The sequence below is a fragment of the Ceratotherium simum genome, chromosome 7, assembly GCF_057802395.1.
Source record: "Ceratotherium simum simum isolate JZ-2026a chromosome 7, ASM5780239v1, whole genome shotgun sequence".
Lineage (NCBI taxonomy): Eukaryota > Metazoa > Chordata > Mammalia > Perissodactyla > Rhinocerotidae > Ceratotherium > Ceratotherium simum.
The window spans coordinates 22769336-22792028 of record NC_141906.1 but is presented as its reverse complement, the minus strand read 5'-3'; the positions used below and the strand labels follow the sequence as shown (position 1 = coordinate 22792028).

Below are 22693 nucleotides of genomic sequence, written 5' to 3'. Positions count from 1 at the left end.
TCTGAATTTGGAAGTTCCCTATGGTACTAGTACGAACCTCTTTTTCATCTCCTTCAATAATTTCTTTCTGAGTAATTTCATCTAGTTGCATAGGTTTAAAAGCAGCCAACTGCTTCCATAAACCACAGACTCATACGTCGATTACCTACTCACCATGTCTGATAGGAATTTCAAACTTAATCCAAAACATAACTTTTGATTAGTCCTCCTGCTAATCTGTTCTTCCCTCATTCTTTTTCATCTAAATCAATAACATCATCATTTGCACAACTGATCAAATGAAAAACTTAAATATAAGCATTATTTTCTCTTTTAGCTTTACTACTCCAAGTAAATCTTATTGATTTCATCTATATAATACATGCCAAATATGTGCACTTTTCTTGGTCTCCCCTCAAGTATCTTAGTCTAAGTCACCGTTATCTATTTCCTGTTGCTCTACAATAGCTTCCCACTAGGTCTTTCTCTTTCCACTCTTGCCCCACTATAATCTATTTTCTCCTTAGTATACAGATTGACCTTCATAAACATACAGTCATGCACCACATAACAACGTTTCAGTCAATGACTGGCCACATATACGATGGCGGTCCCATAAGATTAGTACAATATAGCCTATATTAGTACAATATAGCCTATAATATCACCCAACAATGCATTTCTCAGAATATATCCCTGTCATTATGTGACACATGACTGTAAATCAGATCATGTCATATTTCAACAAGGATGCACATGATCTTGCCCTGCTTTTCAGTCCATATTTAAAACTGTGCTCCCTCGCACTCACTCTAGTCTAACTTCATTGACCTTCTTGCAGTTCATCACACAGTCCGAAAATGTTCCTGCTTTAGGTTAAATTAGTAGCTATTCTCCTAGCCAGTGATGTTTTTCTGTCAAATCTGCTTGACTTACTAAAGTCTCATCTTAAAAATGTTAACTTCTTGAAGAGGTTACCAATCTAAGTGGCATGAACCCAAACCAAAAGGCGTTATCACACACTGTGTTTTATTGTCTTCATTACACTTATCATTATGTGAAACTTTCTTATTTATACCTTAGTTTACTTGCTTACTCTCTGTCTCCACCTTCCAAAATGAAAGCTCCATGAGAGCATGAACTATGCTATGTGTGTGTCATAGCTTCTTCTCCATAAAATCTAGGAATACATATAGCACAATCTCTACAATAACAATGCAGAAAGGTACATGCATGTGTATATCTTCACTGAAGAAATAGAGGAATATGCCATGTTCCTAGGTGAAAAGATTTAATATTTTTATTTAAATATGTTAACTTTTGCTAAATAATCTATAAATTCAATGTAATAACCATCAAAATTCTAACGGCATTTTAAAAAGTGGATTTTGACAAGCTGAGAAGTAGAAAGCATATTAACTATTAAGAAAATTGTGATATAGAAGAAAAATAAAAATTATGTCCTACCAGCTAAAGCTACAGCAATTGAAATGCAACAAAACAGCAGTAATTGACAAATACGCCAATATGCGTATTGAAATTTAGTATATGTTATGGCAGAATTTGAAATTAATAGGGAAAGAGTGACTCACCATGGTACTAGAACAAATGGTTAAATATTTATAAAAAAAAATACCATACTAACTCACATACATAAATTCTTGTAAAATAAATTCGAGATATTTTAAAGATCTAATGGTTCAAAACAAAGTCCAGTGTTAGGCTGCCTACCTCAGAGTCATGTCCCACTTTTTTCCCAGCAGACATGGGGCCTTATGATTGAGTTTCAATGAATGGAATGTGAGCAGATGTGATGTGCTCCTTCTAAGCTACAAAACACTCCAGTGAACAACTTTTTATCTTCACCTTTATAGATACTGACATGCAAGATGACCTTGAAAGCCTCGAATAGCAGAGCTCTGTAAGCTTGGGTCCACACATTGGCCACTCCATCCCTCAACTAGAATTTAACATAGGTGAAAAGTAAACTTCTACCTGTTAAGCTGCTGAGATTTGAGATTTATCTGTTATGAGTGGGGGTCAGCAAACATGTCACCAGGGCCACATCTGAACTGTCTGTTTTTATAAATAAAGTTTTATTGTAACACATTTATTTTTGTATCATCTGTGACTGTTTTCCTGCTACAGTGGCAGAGTTGAGTAGTTGTGATGGCGTCAGTATGGCCTGCAAAGCCTAATATTTATTATCTGGCTTTTTATAGAAAAAGTTTGCTGTTCTCTATGTTAGAGCAACCAGTTTTACCTTACAAAAAGGAAAACTAGAACTAGTATTAGAACATAAGAGACTATTTTATTACATTAGGAGTGAGGAAAGCCTGTCTTAGTAAAAAGTAAAATCTATGTCCCCAGCTTATTCTCTGCCTACCTGCCTCTTACCCCACACCACACATTTACCTGGTTAATTCTTTCATTTTTCAGTTTTCAACTTAAAAGTCATTGCCTCAGGAATGCATTCTGTATGCTTTCTAAAAGTCTGTCACTATGTAATTACCTTATTCTGCTGTCATAATTTTTGCCAAGGTCAATAACAACTGAACTGGCAAATTCAATAGCCTTTTGTCGATACATAAAACTTTGAGACAGTTGAGAAATCTTTCCTGGAAGGCCTCTCCTCTCCACTTCTGACACACCCTTATTCAGCTTCTCCTTCTGTTTCTCTGATTCTGAATGCTCTGGGCTTGACTGGTTACACTTCATCCACCTTGAAATGTTGGTAACTCCAAGATTTTGTCTTGGATTCTTTCCTGCTGTCTTTCATCAACACCACGTCTCATCCAGGATTGCACTTCAGAATTACCTTGGGATATTTTTATAAAACATATGTATTGCCTCCATCTTTGCCACCATTATGGCCTATGGTAGGACCAGGAACTTACATTTTAATATAACTCTCTCAAGACTGCAAGACAGTCTTGTACAATTTGTGCTCTGGTTTAAACCTTTGGCACACATCCTCGGGTATGTCAGACTTCACTTTCATTTATTTGCAGCAAACTTCTAAATCTATTTCTCCAGCCCGTATCTTTCTCTTAAACTCCAGTTTTATTTATTCTTTCGAAATGATGTTTCTTGAGCAACAGCCATGGCTAGGCACTTTATTACAATTGATAATATAGAGATCAACAAGCAGTCACAGTCTTTACTTCCATGGAATTTACAGCCTAATGGGGGTGTCAGACATGAAGCAAATAATCATACAATTTGTTTATATAAAAACCATCTTGTTGCCTAAAAAGCAGTGTACAATTTTTAGCGTGCCTAAGAATCACCTGAGGCTTGTGACAAATGGAGATTCCTCAGATCGACTGTCCTACCCCATCCTGTACTGACAAATATTTTTAAATAACAACCCAAGCACCATTTCAAGTCATGATATACAAAACTGTGGTCTACATTATAAATGCCTTACCACGAAGGCGTATAACGGTGGCCCAGCCCTCCTTTTCTTAACTTTGTCCTCGTTTCCCATCACTGTACCATAAATTCACCAATCTTCAGCATTTTCAGAATTACATGCTGGGCAGATTCTTTAGTATTGAATTCAAAACATTTATCAATCTAGATTCTTTGTCTTACTTTTCAGCTTTATATCTCACTATTGTCCTAACAATACACATACTTTTAGAAAAATTCTATCATTTGTCACTCCTTAAATGTGCTTTCTTTTAAATTTAGAATTTAAGGCCATGTTAGAAATAAACACCATAAAGATTTTACTTTTTATATCTCTATCCCCAGCTTCTAGAAGTATACCTAGGATAGTATATATATAGAATATAATATTTTGAATATATTTGAAATATATTTGATGAATGCATGCAAGAATGAAGAAAATGACTCCATTTGCCAGAAATGTATTCTCGTATTTGCAGCAGTTTTGTTTATTTGGTTCTTTCTTTTTTTATGTATAGTTGTATGTCTACTTGTTTTTTAATTTCCTTATTAGCTTGTATGGTCTTAGAGAGTAGAGACTGTTTACTTATCTACCTTTCATTTGCTTCCTTCTTTCATTCATTCCTCCCTTCCTCCCTCCCTTCCTTCCTTTCTTTTTTTCCCTTTCTTGTTCTTTCTATATTTCTTTGTTTAGACACCTTGTGTCTGTCAAGGTGCCTTGCTTTGAATAGGCAATTTGATGAATTTATCTGAGAAGAGACCTGGGAAAATAGGAGACAAAAAAGGAAGTAGAGAAATCCAACGAAAACAGGAAAAGTGTACAAGAAAATCACTTCTCTCTACATACCTGAAATTGTCATCATAACCAGAGATCCCCACCTTCAAAGAGATTATTTTGCAGTCACTCTCCTGAGAGCACCTTTGACATCCTTGTTCCTCAGACTATAAATGATAGGATTCAGCATGGGTGTCACTGCTAAGGAGAACACAGAGATCATTTTATCCCTTTCATTCATTATCTTGGAGTTTGGCCTTATGTAGGCAAATAGTGCTGAGCCATAGAAGAGGACAACAACAATGAGATGGGAGCCACAGGTGGAGAGGGCTTTAAGCCTACCCTCCCCAGACTGCATCTGGGTCACAGTGGAGGTGATATTCCAGAAGGAGACAAGGATTAGGGAGACAGGAGCTAAGAGGATGACCACACCCATTAACCATTGACCATTGACCATTGACCATTAGGTCAGCACCAAGAAAAGAAACACATAGTGGTCAGTTATAAAAAAAATCTGAGTAACTTAGGTGTTATTAGTAAAACTGGGCTATTGATTTCTATCTCTTAACAGTTTCCATGTGTCAGAAGACAGAGTTCTCTCTTTGCTCAGTAGTGCTGACAATTGAAAGCCATTTCTGATTTTCTCTTTCCTTGAATCTTTTAGCAGCACCAGAGGAGCAGAATCATCCTGAATATACTACATGACCAAACCTTGACTCAACCACGTACAGTCTCGAGAGGACTCAAGTGCTGCTCACAGTGCAGCCTTCCTGTTGTGTAGGTTTGGGAAGCAAACAAATTGATGTTGCTTAGATTTTCAAGTTAGATTTTTATGCTGCAAACTGTCTTATAACATTTATGAAGGCTGATTTTTTTCATTTTACTATTTACAAAATAATCATAAAAAAGCACTCTGAACAAGGAATGGGAAATTAAGAGATGATGTAGTAGTCTGTGATCCTGGCCCTTAAACAGATTCTTCTGCCATTTGTTTTCAAGGTGAAGAAGGTGCTGAGGAACACCAGCGAAGTTAGCTGCCTCATTGGTCATCCTGCACTCAGTACCATCCTTTAAATATGCCCTCATCTGTCCTCCACACTCTTTTATCTCTCCTTGCCAAGGCCCATTGGCCACAATAATACTAATTATCATGTGTTGGGCACTCCTCTGGTGCCAGGCATTATTAATAGTTTCTTTACATTCACTTTTTATTTTAAATCCTCTTATTTAAGTCCGTATGAGGTAGTTATTATTACCCCAAGTATACAGATGATGAAACCAAGACTCAGAGAAATTTTCAAACTAGTTCCCCTAAGCCTCCTCACTCCTCCTGTATCCTGCAATCCTTTTTCTTTCTTACTCAAAAAGTTGTAGAGAAGGTTAAAGTTTCACTCAGTTCTCTTTGTCTATTCCCACAGCCACTCCTTAAAGACAAACCCACAGACCTTCTCATTTTAAGGATTTTAGAGCTAAACTACCATGGCAGAGCTATCTGTACGCACAAAAATAACTATCAGGCATATTTTAACAGATATTTTAAAACATTTGGGGGGTTTTGTCTGAATGACAATAGAAGGAATTAAAGGAACAAATATTGAGAAAAGTGATAAAGATTATTTGCAGATAATTTGATTGCATTTCTTAAAAAAAATAAAAAAGAGCCAATTCAAGCCTGTGATAACTGCTAAGAAATATGGTCTGGTACAAGATGAGTAACGGAACGTTCTTGTATTATATACCAAAAATAACCAAGTAGAAATGTGAGTAAAAAAAATTCCTTCACAATGGCTAAACTTCACCAAATGTACACTTAGGAAGCATTCAAGATGTATTTGAAGAACTATGAAACACGATACTTGAAAAAACGAATAGATACACTGATTTTATGAGTAGAACAATGTAGTCTTATAAAGATATTCATTTCATCTGAATTAATCCATAAATCTATTGATATTCCAACAAAGCTCACAGAGAATTTTTATAAGGGAATTTAATAAGCTTATTCTAAATTTTATCTAGATGAGTAATTTTATGATAGAAAATGAGATGTGGAAAGGAAAAATGAGGGAGTAGAGAAAACACATCCTACCAAATATAAAATATATAGTAAATTTCCCTCCCTTATTGATATAGTGTATACCGAGAAGGCATAAAACTTTTGACTGATAACTATAGAACTGATCTTAGTATGTGCGAAAAGTTAATATATGACTAACTTGTCATCTTAAATAAGTATATTACTTTGCAAAGGGTATGGGACAATTGAACATTATTATACAGTACATACACATATATTTATACACACACATAATGTAAGTATAAACAATAATTAATCCCAAATGCATTAATGATCTAATTTTTAAAAACATTTCAGTTTTCTTTGAAATTAGGTAGTGTCTCTCTATTTATCTATCTATCCAATCTTTGGGTGATAAAATCTTTCCTAAACATGCACACACACACACACAAAATCATAAAGAAAAATGCTAACAAACTGGACAATTTAAATATCAGACTTCTATGTAGTGGATACCATTATAAACAAAATTAAAAAAATAAAATAAAACTCGGAAAAAATTTGCAAAATAATTTAACAGAAATTTTTTATTTATAATATATAAACACCTCTTAAAAATCAATAATAATAGACATAGAATCCATTAAAAAATGGAAAATGATTTAAATACTCTATTCACAAAAAAAAGTTAAAACTGAACAATAAACATGAAACAACATGCACATTAAAACAAGAAATAAAATATCATATTTTGCCTTTTAGGTAAAATTCAAAAGGATATAACATCCAAGTTTGGTGACTTAGCAAGATGACGATGATAGGTTATTAAATGTAAGGTAAGCCACCAGACTTCACATGTGATATATCATTTACTCTTTTAAATGGAGTGTGAATGCATGTGTCTGTTTGTGTATACATATGTATTTGTGGTATGCGTGTATTTCCCCAGGTATTTCTCCTGCAGTGAGAGTCCACAGATCATGGACTGCTGTCAGTTGTAAGGAGACAGCATAGCTCACTGACTGACAGCCAGGGCTCTACAGCTAAACCACAGGGTTTGAATCCTGGCTTTTCTAGTTGATGTATCACCAACAGCAAATTACATAGCTTTTCCATACCTAGCTTTTCTCATCTGTGAAATGGGGATATAAATAATATATGTCTTATAGTGTTTATGTAAACATTAAATAAAATATAAACTACTTAAAGAATCTAGGACAGTAAACAAGGCTAGCTCATAATATTATATAGCATCCATTATAATAATGGGATCGTGACCTAGAAGTAACTGCAAGATTAGGAAAATAGTTAAGGACAAAGCATAGGAACACAAGGCTGCTGTGTTTGACTGAAGAAGATGCTGCTTATTCTCACTATTTTTACCCTTTTGATTCTTTTGCTCTTTGTTCATCCTTTAGGACTGGAACTGTGTTGCTAGCAAAATTCAATGTCAAGGTCAAGTGCGATAGGGGATAACGAGAGGTTTCTAAGTCTATGGAATGAAGGGCAAAGACAAGCATTGGTTTGATTTAATCATGTTATTCTCTCTTTTTTTTGAAACTCTTTTATTATAGAAATTTTCAAACATATATAAAAATAAAGAGAATAGTACAATAAAATACCAGTACCTAGCAATAAGATTCAAATATATTAATCAATTTTGATCAATTTACCATTTAGTTTATTAGAGTGTGAGTGTAACAACAAAATATACCTAAAACTATTTAAAAACTCCTTCATTATTGAAAGTCTAAAAGAGAAATTATTTGTCATGTAAGTTTGAAATTAGAACCTAGCCTTCCCCCAAAGTTAAAATTTTAAAAAATAAAAATAACCATATGTAAGGATTCTTAGGAAAGCTGCTGTGCCCTATCAGAAGAGTCTGTATACATGGTTTGTAGATCCATAGAAAATAATCTGTTAATGGTGATTACTCCCAGGAAGCGGGATTCTAGTGGGAGCAGGGCAAGTGGCTGAGGGGGACTTTCATTTTTTAGTGCTTCTCTGTATTGTTTGAATTATTGTACAATTTAGCCTGCATCTTCTAAGTAAAAAAGAAAATAAAAATTACTTTAAATAGATGAATGTTTAAAATAAAAGCATGAAGGAATTACAATGATAATACAATACAGATAATACAAATTATAGCAATGCAAATAATATATGAATAGTGAAAAAAGCAGAAAGATACGTCATTGGATCAGAATAGAGATTATAACCAGCAAAGGCTGTGTAAAAATTATGTAAATGCCTCCAATAAGCCAGAAAAGTACATATTATTCAATAAATCATGCTAGAACAATTGACTAAATAGTTGGCAAATGAATGAAGTTTGTCTACCTCATACATTACAGAGAAAGCATTCCAGAGGGATTAAAGATGTGTGTCTGTGCATTATACACAGACACACATGTATAAATAACCTTAAACATTTAAAAATAAGGTGATTATTCATTGATCTCGTGGTAGAATACTTATCTGAGCATAACAACAGAAGTACAAGCTATAAGAGAAGACGCTGATACAGTTGACTGCAAAAATACTTTAAATCTCTACGCATTCTCTCAAACAACACAATAGCAAGAAGATAACACGATTAAAAAGTGGGCAAAGTAGGGGCCGGCCCCGTCGCTTGGCGGTTAAGAGCACGCGCTCCGCTGCTGGTGGCCAGGGTTCAGATCCGGGTGCGCACCGACACACCACTTGTCTGGCCATGCCGAGGCGGCGTCCCACATGCCGCAACTAGAAGGATGTGCAACTATGACATACAACTATCTATTGGGGCTTTGGGGGGAAAAAGGGAAAAAAAAAAAAAAGAGGAGGAGGATCGGCTGTAGATGTTAGCTCAGGGCTGGTCTTCTTCAGCAAAAAAAAAAAAAAAGTGGGCAAAGAAGCTGAATAAACATTTCTCAAAAGAAGACGTACAAATGGCAAACAGGTATATGAAAAAGTGCTCATCGCTAATCATCTGAGAAACGCAAATCAAAACCACAATGAGATATCACCTCACACCTGTTAGAATGGCTATTAGCAAAAAGACAAAAGATAACAAGTGTTGATGAGGATGTGGAGAAAAGGGAACATTTGTACACTGTTAGTGGGAAAGTAATTGGTACAGGGATTATGGAAAACAGTGTGGAAGTTCACCCCAAGATGAAGAATAGAGCTAATATGTGATCCAGCAATCCCACTTCTGGATATATATTCAAAGGAAATGAAAACAGGATCTCAAAGAGATATTTGCACTCCCATGTTCATTGAGGCATTATTCACGATAGTCAAGATACAGAAACAACTTAAGTGTCTGTCAATAGATAAATGGATAAAGAAATGGTGGTATATACACACACAAACACACACACACAGTGGAATATTATTATTATTAAAAAAGAAGGAAATCTTACCATTTGCAACAACATGAATGAAACTGATGGGCATCATACTAAGTGAAATAGCGAAGCAGAAAGACAAATACTGTATGAGCTCATATGTAGAATCTAAAAATGTTGAACTCATAGAAGCAGAGAGTAGAATGGTGGTTACCAGGGACTGGGGGTTAGGGAAAATGGGGAAATTTTGTTAAAAGGGAATAAAATTTCAATTATGCAGGATGAATAAGTTCTGGAGATCTAATGTACAGCATGGTGACTATAGTTAATAATATTTTATTATATACTTGAAATCTGCTAAGTTAGTAGATCTCAATTATGCTAACCAAGAAAAAAAAAAGATAACTATGTGAGGTGATGGATATGTTAATTACCTTGATTATGGTAATCATTTCACAATGCATACATGTATCAAAACATCACATTGTATATCTTAAATATATATAATTTTTATTTGTCAATTATACCTCAGCAAAGCTGGAAAAAAAAATCTCTACACATACACACAAAAAAAATTTGAAAGTAAACAATAACATGGAAAAATGACGGTAACATATGTAGCAGATCAAGGATTAACATCTTTAGTACAGAAAGTCTAATGATAAACTTACAAGAAAATAAATTATAACTACTATAAGAGAAAAGTATAAATGTGAATTGACAATTCATAATAAATAAATTTCATTTACAGTAAAATTAAACAGTGACAAATAAAATCAGATGACTTTTTCGATAATCAGATTGGCATGATTTTTAAAAATTTCTAATATTCAACGGAAATGAGATTCTTATTTTGTTGGCAATATAAATTATTAAAATCTTCGTTAGGGGTAATTTGTCCATATAGAAAATGCATTAAATGAGCAATATACTTTGATAAAGTAAATTCAAACTTATTTTATTATAAATATAATTATATTTTGTCAAAAAATAATATGTGCAAAATGAATCTATGAGGATGTTTATTACAATATTAATTATAATTATAAAGCTTTGGAAAAAGACAAATATTCTTAAATATAGAACATCTGTCGGGATGGGGAAAAATCACCTTTCTTATCTTCTTGTGTTCTTATTGCTGGACTAATAGTAAAACTGACATAAGACCAGATTAACAGGACAAAAACCCAGTTTAATACGTATGTATTGGAGACCATAAAGAAATGATGCTCGGAGAGTGAACACAGTAGGCAGTATATGTATCTTTTACACAAAGAAATAATAAGTTTGTGAAGAATTGAGAGGGCAAAGGTTTAGGGTATGTAATTAGTGAGGAATGTAAGCAGAGTTTAGGCTTGAGGTAGTATATTAGCAAGGTTTGTTTATTCAGGTTTCTTTTTTTTTGTTTGTTTATTGCAGGAACATTGCTTTATAACATTGTATAAATTTCAGGTGTACATCATTATACTTCTATTTCTGCGTAGATTACACCATGTTCACCACCCAAATTCTAGTTACAACCCATCACCTCACACTTGTGCCAAATTATTCCTTTCGCCTTCCTCCCTCCCCCCTTCCCCTTTGGTAACCACCAATCGAATCTCTGTCTCTTATGTGTTTGTTTGTTGTTGTTATTATCTACTACTTAATGATGCAGGGAGAGCACCTTTCACAGGGAAGACTTATTTCCTGCTTTCAGGGGAAACAGAGACAGGAGGGTCAGAAGGCCCTCTTTGCTTCTCAAGTAACCTTAATTCAAAATAATTAATATGCTATTGTGGGATATTTTGGGGTGTCCTGCCCTGGGCCCCAACACATCCGAATGATGAAATACTATACAGCCACTGAAAAATATAAGATTATTTTATGACTTCAAAAATGTTTGCAAAATATTTAAGATAGAAAGAAAAGTAAATTATAAAAATATTTTACACTGTAATTCTCATTTTAAAATTTGTCTCTCCAAGGTGTTTGTGTGTGTATTTTTCTGAGTGATGGGATTATAAGTGACTTTTTCTTTTCATCTTTATGTGATTTTATAGTTTCCAAATGCTCTACAACAAAAACAAATTGTTTTGTAATCAGAAAACTAATAATAATCTTTCACTTGACCCTTTGCAATCTAGCACTTGCTTACTTCTTCACTCTCACCTCTTGCCTCTTCCTATCCTCCAACTTTATATTCTAGAACATTATAAATATCCTTTCTTAAAGCTGCTATTCATTGAGAGGTCCTGCATTAAACTCTTTATAGTTGTTATTTTATTTAATCTTTAGAATGACCTTACTCCTTGGCAATATCATCTATCCATTTTATGTAAATAATGAAACTGAACCTCGAGATAGTGAAGTAAAGAGCTGGATCCAAGCTCCATGCTCTGAACCACCACACATACTGCCTCTTTTTCAAAACCTAGTAATGTCAAAATAAAAATTAATGGGATAGTGCAGAGCAAGAATGAAATCAAGCAGACCTCCATTTTGCTGTACGCTGAAATGAACACTATTTGCCTTTCTTGAAACTTATTACCTTTTTGTTTTCTCTGTTTTTCTTAACTTTGCTTTCATCTCTTTAATTTCATTATTAGGTATTCCCAATATTTTTTACTTTAAAGAGAAAAAGGTGGTATAATTTACAATAGCCGAGAGGTGGAAGCAATCCAAGTATCCATCAATGGATGAATGGATACACAAAATGTGATCTATACATACAAGGGAATATTATTCAGCCTTTAAAAAGAAGGAAATCCTGTCACATGCTATAACATGAATAAACTCTGAGGACATCATGCTAAGAGAAATAAGCCAGTCACAAAAGGAGAAAAACTGTATGATTCCACTTGTATGAGGTATCTGGAGCAGTCAAACTCATAGAAACAAAGTAGAAAAGTGGTTGCCAGAGGCTGGGGGAAGGGAGAAATGAGTTGTCCAATGGGTATAGAGTTTCAGTTTTACAAGATGACAAAGATCTAGAGATCCGTTACACAACAATGTGAATATGGTTAATACTACTGAATTGTACACTTAAAAATGGTTATGATGGTAATTTTTTTTGTTATTTTTTTTTTACTACAATTTAAAGAAATGATATTTTCCTCAGGGGAAATAAAAGTGAGAAAAGCAGCACAACCTCCCTTGATTATACCACTCCTTGTTGTCTAATATATAACTTGTGTTTATGCTTTTATTAGTAAATTTATCAAGTACATGTTCAGAGTTTACTACTTCTATTTTTTTGTATACCATTGACTCTTCAAATTCTTTCAATCTCATTTTTATTTCCACCACTGTAGTGAAGCCAAAGACATGCTTTTATCCAAGCAATGACCTTTTCTCATCCTGTATCCTCTTTAGTCTCTATGGCGTTTGGCATAATTTGACCACAAATATTTCTTAAAACCTCTCCTTTCTGTGACTGTAGGACACTGTATCTCACTGCTTTTCTTCTGGTGTTCTACTGCATCTTCACCATATTCTCTAAACCCCATCCCCAAGTTGTTACTTCTGATTTCTTCTGATTGTCTACAGTCCATGTGGGAAAACATCACAAAGAATGCAAATGATACTACCACAAAATTGTGAATCCTCATCTCAGCTTCCTATCATTCTTGTAATTCTCTTCAAGTTCTTTGAGTAGTCTGTCTTCTGCCAACATACACATCATGAATTTTCACCTCTTCCCTAACCTTTTATCCTAGACTCCAGTCCAAAAAAGAATCTGCAGTTCTCCTAAACTTCACATTCCTTCACGGAAGCATTCTGGTCCCTCTGACTTTAACCACTCATTAATTGCCTAGAGTCAGCTTTAATGTAATCACTTTCTTAAAGTTCTTTACTCAGTCTACAAGGTAGAGTTGACCTTTATCTTCACAATGTCCAGGGAAAGTTGTGCACATACTTCTTTCCTTGCAGTTGTTACATTGTCTTTTAAGTATTTTAATTTAAGTATTTAATTTAAGTATTTAATTACATGTTTATCTCCCTGTGTCACCGCCTAGTGCCCGGAGGAACTTAACGGTGGGTTTGGAAGCATTTAACTGTTTTTCCAAGCTGTTTTTTCGTGTTAAGGAGACACAACCAGCAACCACCCTTAAACCAACCAAGCCTCCCTACAAGAGCTGTGCCCATGACCTTGCCTTATTTTTAATGCGAAGATCTCTTCAAGAGGATATTAAGCCTCATTACCATAATCTGCAGTATTATGGTGGGTACTATAATACTGCAGTACCCACCACTCCCTTGTGAATATTCATTCCCCAACTCAATAAAACTTCCTCCTTCCCTTTGTTCCAGGACTCCATGACTTTGGAAATGATTTCTCATGGCCTCCTATTTGCTGCAAATACTCTTTACTTCGTGAGACCAGTGTAGAGTCTTATTTAACTCACCAGGAGGCAGGCCCACTTGGTTCAGTAACACCTGGACTGAGTTCTTTCTTCAAGGTAGTAAAACATATATCACTTATCTCTATTATCTGTATATCAATATCACCTGACACATATATATATAGTAGGGGTTTAAAAGTGAGTTGAATGAGTGAATAGACACATGCCAACATTCCACACCAACACCTTATCCTACCAACGCATTCACTCTATCAAGAGAAATGAAGGTGGGAAGAGGGGGCTATGTTGGCTGTTGAGATGTTGAACTCTGACCTGGGTTGGGAAAGACCTTGGCTTAGAAAGTCCCAGCAGTGATCACCCGGTTAAAGAGAGTGAATGAACTGACCGTCAGCCACATCCAAATGATAAAGGGTGAGATCAGTGTGACAGGAGACAAGATACCAGGATCCGTGTATGCCTGCACACACCGATTAGCATACTCACACAGCCTTATGTGGCCATCCAGGGGTTTCTGACCACAAGAAAATCCTGCTTGTATTCCCTGGGGCAGGAGATTCAGGTTCCATCCAGGTCCCGGCTACTCCTAATATCCAAACCTAAGTGGCTAAAAGGAATGAAGAAGGAATTCCTGAAAAGAGAGGATGGAGACAGCAAGGGGCAGAGGCGAGTCTGGCAGATTAGCTTTTGGTGTGAAAGGAGAGGAAGTGGGCGTCCATAGTCCTTGCAGTCACTCTAGTATCCTTGGTCTACAATTTAATCATCCCCAGAGGAGTTACAGAACAGGATTCATAAGGCTATTACTCAGGAGGAGCAGCAAAAAAGAAGAACACATATTCTCTCTAGAAGCCAGATGGAAAAGAGAGAGAGAGGCAGAAGAGTGAAAGGCAAAGCCCACCTACTGAACAGAATCAAGACTTCAGACTCCCTAAGAGGATTAATCCCCCTAGTCATCCTACCCACTCTCACCAGGAGGACTGGCATGAGACTAACACAGGACTGTGGGTTCAGTGGTGAAGAGATAAGTTAATGAATGGAGGAGGGTGTGGTTTCTGCAGTCTGCTAACCCATATCCTAATAGGCAACCTCCACTGCTGTTTACCAAATATTCTGAAGGTTGGGACATCACTGGACTATGAGTTTTATTCTATCCCAAGCCAAGGAGCACCATTTTATTAAAATCCCAAATTCACTAAGGAACCAGTATGCAGGATAGTTCTGAAGGAAGTCTTTAAACCTGAGGTCCTAAGAGCTATTTATAAACATGGCATTCCCTGGAGCAATCAGCACTGTCAACTTTTTTAAACCTTTGTACAATGAGACATACCCTGGTGCATTTTTCATTGTAATCACAAACTGAAATGCCTAAATCCCATCTAATGTCAGGTACTATACTACTGTTTCTCAAACCAGTCCAAGGACCTCTGGGGTCTCCAAGTTCTCTGTCAGAATGTTTTAAAATAGAGGTTTCAATAATATGGTAACATAAAAGGCAGCCAATATAAATACATTCTGCATCATCTGGCTGATGCCCCCAAACTAAGACCTGCCATGGGATTTCAGAAACATTGTCTGCAGTTGTACTCAAAATGCTTTAATTGTCTTCTGCTAATGGGGGGGAAAAACAAGCTATAAACTACAGGTACATGATGCAGTTTAAGATGTCAAGACTGTTTAAATGAAGGCTTTATTGTAGGTATTCAAATACAGAAGAGTTGTGTGAGAACTAAGCTAGCATATAACACAGGGCCGTGAAAACAAAACCAGAAGAGAATTCTTAATTTCCCCAACAAGCTCCTCCCTTTTTGAGTTTCCCCATCATCCACAGCATTGCTGAGGTCAAAGGTTTGTAGGGATATTTCATTCCTCTCTTTTTTCATTTTATCCATCTTATCTACCCACTTGTATTACCACCTCCTCTTCCTCTGCATTGCTACAACCCTAGTGAAGACCATCATCTCTCTCCTGGGCTACTCCAATAGAGCTCAATCTTACTGACTACTTTTCTTGCTTCCACGTGAGCCTACTAACAATCTACTCTCCATTCAAAACTCAAAATGCCCTTTTAAAAGCATAATATCAGGATGGCTTTCTATTGAACATAAAATAAAATCAATCACCTTTTCAAGACTTCCAAGGTTGTAATGGGTGGAATTGTCTCCCTCAAAAAGATGTGTCCACTTGGAACGTCAGAACATGACCTTATTTGGAATAAAGGTCCAATTACATTACAGATGTAATTAAGGGAAACCTCAAGATGAACTCATCTTGGATTAGGGAGGGCCTTAAATCCAATGACAGATGTCCTTTTAAGAAAAGAGGAAGACACAGACACAGAGGGAAGAAGGCCATGTGAAGACAGAAGCAGAGATTGTGATGCTGGCCCTGATATCAATTCCCCTACATTAAACCCAGCACACTTGGGGTTAAAACCAAAGGCAGTCATCCTCTTTCCCTGCTTCTCTAAGTTACATTCATATCTAAATACAGGTTTTTTAAACCTTTGTATCACTGAACTTCACAAGGCAGATAGAAGTTACAAATTGTTAAAAGCCAAGGTGACCTCAAGCTGGGCTCACTTGAAATTTTAGCTAATTACCAGTTCTTGAGGTTACAGGGAAACTGATATCTAGAAAATATCAAAAAGCTAAAGCTTCTCAGACCTCAACTCCTTGGCTTCCTGGCGCCAGAACCCACCTTCCACCATGGAGACTGCTGAAGAACACCCACCTGAGATTCCCTTATCTTGCCATCCTCCTCCCTGCCAACAGCCTCACAAGGCCAAACGCAAGCTGATGGGAAAGCCCCGACCAGCAAGGCCACAGGGTCTCCATCCAAACAAGCAGCCACATTCCTCACAACCTTTAAAACCCCTTGCTTCCCATCTTTCTGGGAGATGGGACAAATTTGTGAGTTTTTATCTCCTGGCTGATGTCACTCAAAATAAAAACCCTTTCCTTGCCATAAGCCTGGCGTTCCAGTTTTTATTTGGCCCTTCTTGTGTGGAGGGTAAAGAACCCGGGTATGTATCCATTAACAATTGGAATGATGCTGCCACAAGCCAAGGAACACCAAAAGCTGGAAGAGGCGAGGAAGGCACCTCCCTTGGAACCTTCTGAGGGACCAGAGTCTGCAGATATTTTGATTTCAGACCTCTGGCCTCCAGACATGTGAAAGAATAAATTCCTGTTGTTTTAAGCCAACAAGTTTGTGATGAGTTGTTATGGCAGTCCTGGGAAACTAATACAAAGTCCTTGCTGATCTGGCTTCTGTTCTGTGATCTCATTCATTGCCACTCTCCCTGTCACTCATCAGCCTTCAATCACTCTGACTTTTCTCTGTCTTGATATCAAAAAACTTCCTCCCCTCCAAGCCATTTAGACTGTCTGTTCTCTCTACCTGGACCCCCTTTTCCCAAATCTCTCCTTGGTTGGTTCTTTCTTCTCAACCTGCTGGTCACAGCACAAATGTTAATTTCTCCAAGAAGTAAGATGTCCTTTAACATCACCTTCTCAGAAAGGCCTTTCCTGACCACCGCTTGAAATTGTAACCCATGTTTCCTTGCTTTTACTTTCTTATAGCACTTATTACCATCACACATATTGTGTGTTCTACTTATTTGTTCGTTTACTTTTTTCACCCTCTTCTAAAACGTAAGTTCCATGGGGATAGGAATTTTGAACTTCATTCATTGCTATATATTTCATACCTAGAAGAATCGTCAATAAATATTTAGTTAATAAATGAATTAAATAGTCATTGAATAAATGAACTTAAGTAAACTATGCTATTGAAATCAAAGTTGTATAGGTAGATTTAATACAAAAGTAACAATCATACAACCAGTGGCATAAATGAAAGAAAATTTATTTCCTTTAAAAACTGAAAAGCTATTTGCTCTAGAAAACATGTGTAGTTCCCAGAATGTGGTGACTTCAGGGCTTGTTAGTTTCTCACATGCTGTTATTCATCTAGCTGCTACTGCACAGTCATTGATAGTCTGGCATCCGGTCAGAGGCTGGTGTTTCCATTTAAAAATATATGTCAGTATCTGTGTTTTCTTAGCCTGTTCACTCCACCAGTTTCCCACTGAGGATAATTACATATGTTTATATAAATCAAAGTGCTCTATGGCCACTTTTGCAATGATCATTCCACTTATGCGATATGACTTCTCTTATACTTAATGGCAAACAAAGAAGTGGTAATGTGAGCTTTCGAATGGTCATGAGGCAGCAGCACGTCTAAAAGTAGTTACTGGTATTTATAACACAGCTTCTCAAAGAATCTGTAGTGCAGGACCAGCCTTTTTTCCTTGTACAGGTGCATGAGAGTCCACATAATCTGACAATACACATCACGTGCACACAGTGGATCTAGTATCGCTACACATTTATTGTCCCATGCAGAATCATTCTATACACAATGCATTCAGTTTAGCAAGGACATTGTCACATAAAATGAACAGCTTTGGATACTCAGAACAGGCCACAGATGTTGGAGCTGGAGCAGCCAGAAGTCAATGCGGCAAGCTTAACTTTTATCAGGGCTCATTTTCTGGCTCATGCCATCCTTCATCCATAGTCACTATGTTTGTAGATGACTTATGAGAAGGTCATGAAATGAGAGTAGAATTCCAGGTTGAAACTGCTCCTAGTAAAAGATCAAGTGCTCCCATACTCTTTGTGAAAAGAGGGCTTGGCTATGGTTAGCAACACTACCTTTATATGACAAAATCACTACAAATGGTTCCATAGTATATGAGGTGGGATCAGTCAGGGGATATATGTAAGTCTGGTAAATGAAGTACCAAGAAATGGAATATGTTTATGTCATGGGATTTCTGCCTGGAGAAATGGAGGACCACAGGGGGAAACAGGCAGGACAGTGATGGTCCTCAGCTATGTTTTCAAGGCTCACAGACCCTGCAACCAGGGATGGGAATTGGTAGTTTTCCTACGTACCAATAAAGTGCTGGGTCCATTCCACTTAATACCTGGAGTTAGACTTTTAGTTGAGGGTGGGGGAGGGGCAAAAGTGGATTTTCTTCTAAGGGAGGAGCAATGTACATGCTGAACATCGGTGAGAAGCTGCAGGTGGGTCACCAGTCGTGCTTCTGCCGTAATATAGGGTTATAGTAGTAGCTAGGAAAGACTAAAGGGACAATTTCATCCCACAGAACAATCTCCATCTTCTGGCATTGCTTCTCATATGTCATCCATTCTCTTTTACTCCCCAAAAAGGAGAACTTAATGGGTACTCGCACAGTCAAGCCTGCAGAAGAGAGAAGAGCGTGTTTGAGGGGGGAATAGTTGTGGAATTTTGGTGTCACAGGGGTGTCTGACCTGTCAGTTCTAATGTGGGCAGGTTGCTTTTCAATTCTACTACCTCAAGTCAGCACTTGTCCTTACAAGGATCAGTGTGTGACATATCAAAGATGTTTGCTGGAATATGAGATCCTACACATTATTGTCTATGCCAACAGCTCTCCCGTGTACGGTTGAATTGGCTATAGCAGTATTTTGGGACTTCACAGCATAAAAACAAAAAACAAAGAAACAAAAAAAAACCAAAAAACAAGATTCCTTACCAGAGCTTCAACAGAGAAAAAAAATCATTATATTTTTTCACAGGAAATTATAGATTCTAGCATATTGATATCCAATAGAAGTCCAAGATTTATGGAGGGTTGTAGATGATGTTGGCATAGAACGAGGCTGTTAAGCAGCTGTGGAATTTAGAACCAAAAGGTAATATCTCTGGGTGAAAATGAATTAGTAAACCAATAACACACTATAAATGAAGATCCTGTTCCATATTGTAAAATATTTGTATAATATAATATATAAACGTAATTTATATTATGATACATAATATAATGGCAAAAAAGCTCTTATGAGGCAAGCAAGCTGCAATCACAGAGAATAAGCTTGATCAAGATGCAGTAGACAAATTAGAAAATATCCTAGATGTACAAGGGTGCTTATATGACCCTTACTGATGTATCAGTCTAGAAATAGTTCAGAGAGAAACTGTTAAAGATGTTGAGCAACTTTGGAATGTTCTCATTGCCACAACTGTATATCGATGTAAATATCATTGCCTCTGAGAGGCTCTATCTTCCAAATACTTTCCTAAAGGCCTCCTTCACATCCTTGTTCCTTAGGCTGTAAACAAATGGGTTCATCATGGATGTTATGACTGAGTAGAACATGGAGATCACCTTATCCCCCTCATTCATTTTTTTGGAATTTGGACGCATGTAGGTAAATATTGTTGAGCCATAGAAGAAGACAACAACAATGAGATGAGAACCACAGGTAGAAAAGACCTTGAGCCTCCTCTCCCCTGACTGTATCCGAATCACAGTGGAGATAATATTCCAGTAGGAGAAAAGGATGAGGGAGAGAGGACCAAGGAGGATTACCACACCCATTGCAGAAATGGCCATCTCAGCTTTGTAGGTTTCTTCTGAAGCCAACTTCAAGAGTGCAGGAGGTTCGCAAAAATAATGATTAATTATGCTCTGTCTGTGGTATGAGACACATAAAGTAAATGTTGTGTCTACTAGAGACACGAATGCTCCACTGGCCCAAGATCCTATGGCCAGCTGGACATAAACTCTGGGGACCATGAGGGTGGAGTAGTGAAGAGGCTTACAAACAGCCACATAGCGGTCATAGGACATCACCGCTAGGAGGGAACTCTCTGTACATCCAGCTACTAGGAACACAATCATCTGAATGGAACACCCAGCAAAGGAAATGGTCTTTCTCATTACCAACAAATGGAATAGCATCTGGGGGACGATTGTTGTAGAGAAACAGAGATCAATAAATGATAAGTTTTTAAGGAAAAAGTACATTGGTGTATGAAGTTGAGAGTCAACATGAATTAGCACTATGATGAGCAGATTCCCAAACACAGTTAGCAGGTAGATGATGAGAAATATCACAAACAGCAGGATCTGGGTCTGCTGATCTGAGGAAAGCCCCAGCAAGATGAATTCAGTCAAATAGGTTTGGTTTTCTGTGCCCATTCAGGTTTATTTCTGTCTACACATGAGCATAAATAGAACAATCAAAAGTTGACTATAACGAAGCAAATCCTGAAGGTGAAGATCTCACTGCAAGAACAAATGTATTCGATTAAAAAATATATATTGCCAACATTTAAGACACTTGATTTTCTAAAATTTCCATCCCTATGTTCCTATTCAAGCTATTGGGAAAAGGATGCTAACATATTACACGGATTTGAAAAAATATAGAGTTCTGCCTTTAGTAGAAAGCCTAGCGTTTTCTTTTTCTAGTTTACTTTTTAGTCAGCAGACTATCACTTTCATTTCTTCATGGAGCAGAACCAATAATTAAGTTTTCCTTTGTGCTTTCAAGGGATCCTTCATCATCCTTCCAAGCAGGAAGGGAATTTTAAGAGACCATTTTACATTATGTTATAGTCCAAGTCCTGGTCCTTTCCTAAATCCTTCACTGGATCAGAGAATCAAGACTCGATGGCAGTGCTGAAGAGTAGATCATGATGGGACCTTATTATCACAGAGCCAAGACAGTTGAGACGAGGCCAGATTTAGGCAGCACCACACTTTGGAAGTAAGGAGGGGCCCTCATGGATTCCGAATGCAGCTGCAATAGTTGTCTGCATAGCTGCAATGTCTTATTTGGCACAACAGTCTTTGAGCTCATTCATGCTACCCGTTTGTATCAGAACATCCAACCAGTTGGATAGGTGCATCAATATGAAATCAGGCAATGGTCCAATGCTTTGAAGCCAGGCACGAAACACTCTTAAAAGTCTGTGCATTACTGTACATCAGGAACAAGCAAAGAATAGCATGGCTGAACCCAAGCTAATGGGGAAGAAGATTAGAAAGAGTTAAGGAAGGGAGCAGGGTCCTGGGCAAACTGCTGGGACTCAGGGCTGCAGTCTGATATTCCCGGGAAGCATTGACGTACTAGTCCTAGAAGTGCCCGTTAGAAAGGAGATGTCAGAGGTGAAAGTCAGCCCCTCTGGCAGGGCAATCTTGAGCTAGAGGGAAGTCCAAGATTGCAAACATATGAGGATTTGTTTTCACACGTAAGACCCTAGATCCAGCTGGCAATATAGGAAAAGTGTGGTCAGATCAGTTGTTGTTGGACCACTGGCTCATGAGCCGCCAAGTATGACTTGATTTCAAGGCCAGTGGGTAACAGTGAGATTTTTATTCATGAATTTTCATCCAGATGGAAATGAAGTGAGTCCAGCCTGAACCTACAGTAGGGTCCATTAGCCTTGAGGGACCAAGAAGGCAGAGTCAGGGAATACTTTGAGGGATTGGCAAAATTTAAAGAAAAACATATTCCCTTTAGATACAGTGTAAGGAGAAGATACAAGAGGATCACTAATGAAGTCTGCAACCTCAATAGCCAAAATAGATCTTTCTTAAGTCAGTGATTTTGAAGGTGTGATTTATAACACATTAGTGGGTAATGAAATAGATTTAGTGAGTTGCCACCAGTATTTACTAAAACTGAAATATAAAACAAAATATCATCTCTTGTATAATCTAAGTATAGTCAGAAAACACTTGTTTCAATTTTATCTGTGTATGTGTTGTGTGTGAGTGTGTGTGTGGGGGTATTGTGTGTACTAGGTTACAATGTAGACTGTGTTCAATGTAAATGTTATCAAAATCCTGAAAAAGAATACTGATATAAGTAAAAAGTTCCTAAGGACATCAATAAAACAATGCATTACTGATCTCATTTTCCAATAATTTTTGATAAGTGCATTTTTTCACTGCTTTATCATGGTAAACTTACAAGTAATGAACTGTGCA

At 36.9% G+C, this 22693-nt stretch overlaps 1 protein-coding gene across 1 annotated transcript; it reads right to left on the bottom strand.

The window, feature by feature from the left end:
* Nucleotides 1-4283: 4283 nt before the first annotated feature.
* LOC101391442 (olfactory receptor 2D3-like) lies at nucleotides 4284-20896 on the bottom strand. The gene is made up of 2 exons (XM_014791953.2): nucleotides 20272-20896; nucleotides 4284-4582 (listed from the first exon to the last, which is right to left on the bottom strand). Exons 1-2 carry the CDS (start codon nucleotides 20894-20896, stop codon nucleotides 4284-4286), a joined length of 924 nt encoding a protein of 307 aa, XP_014647439.2.
* Between the last annotated feature and the right edge of the window lie 1797 nt (nucleotides 20897-22693).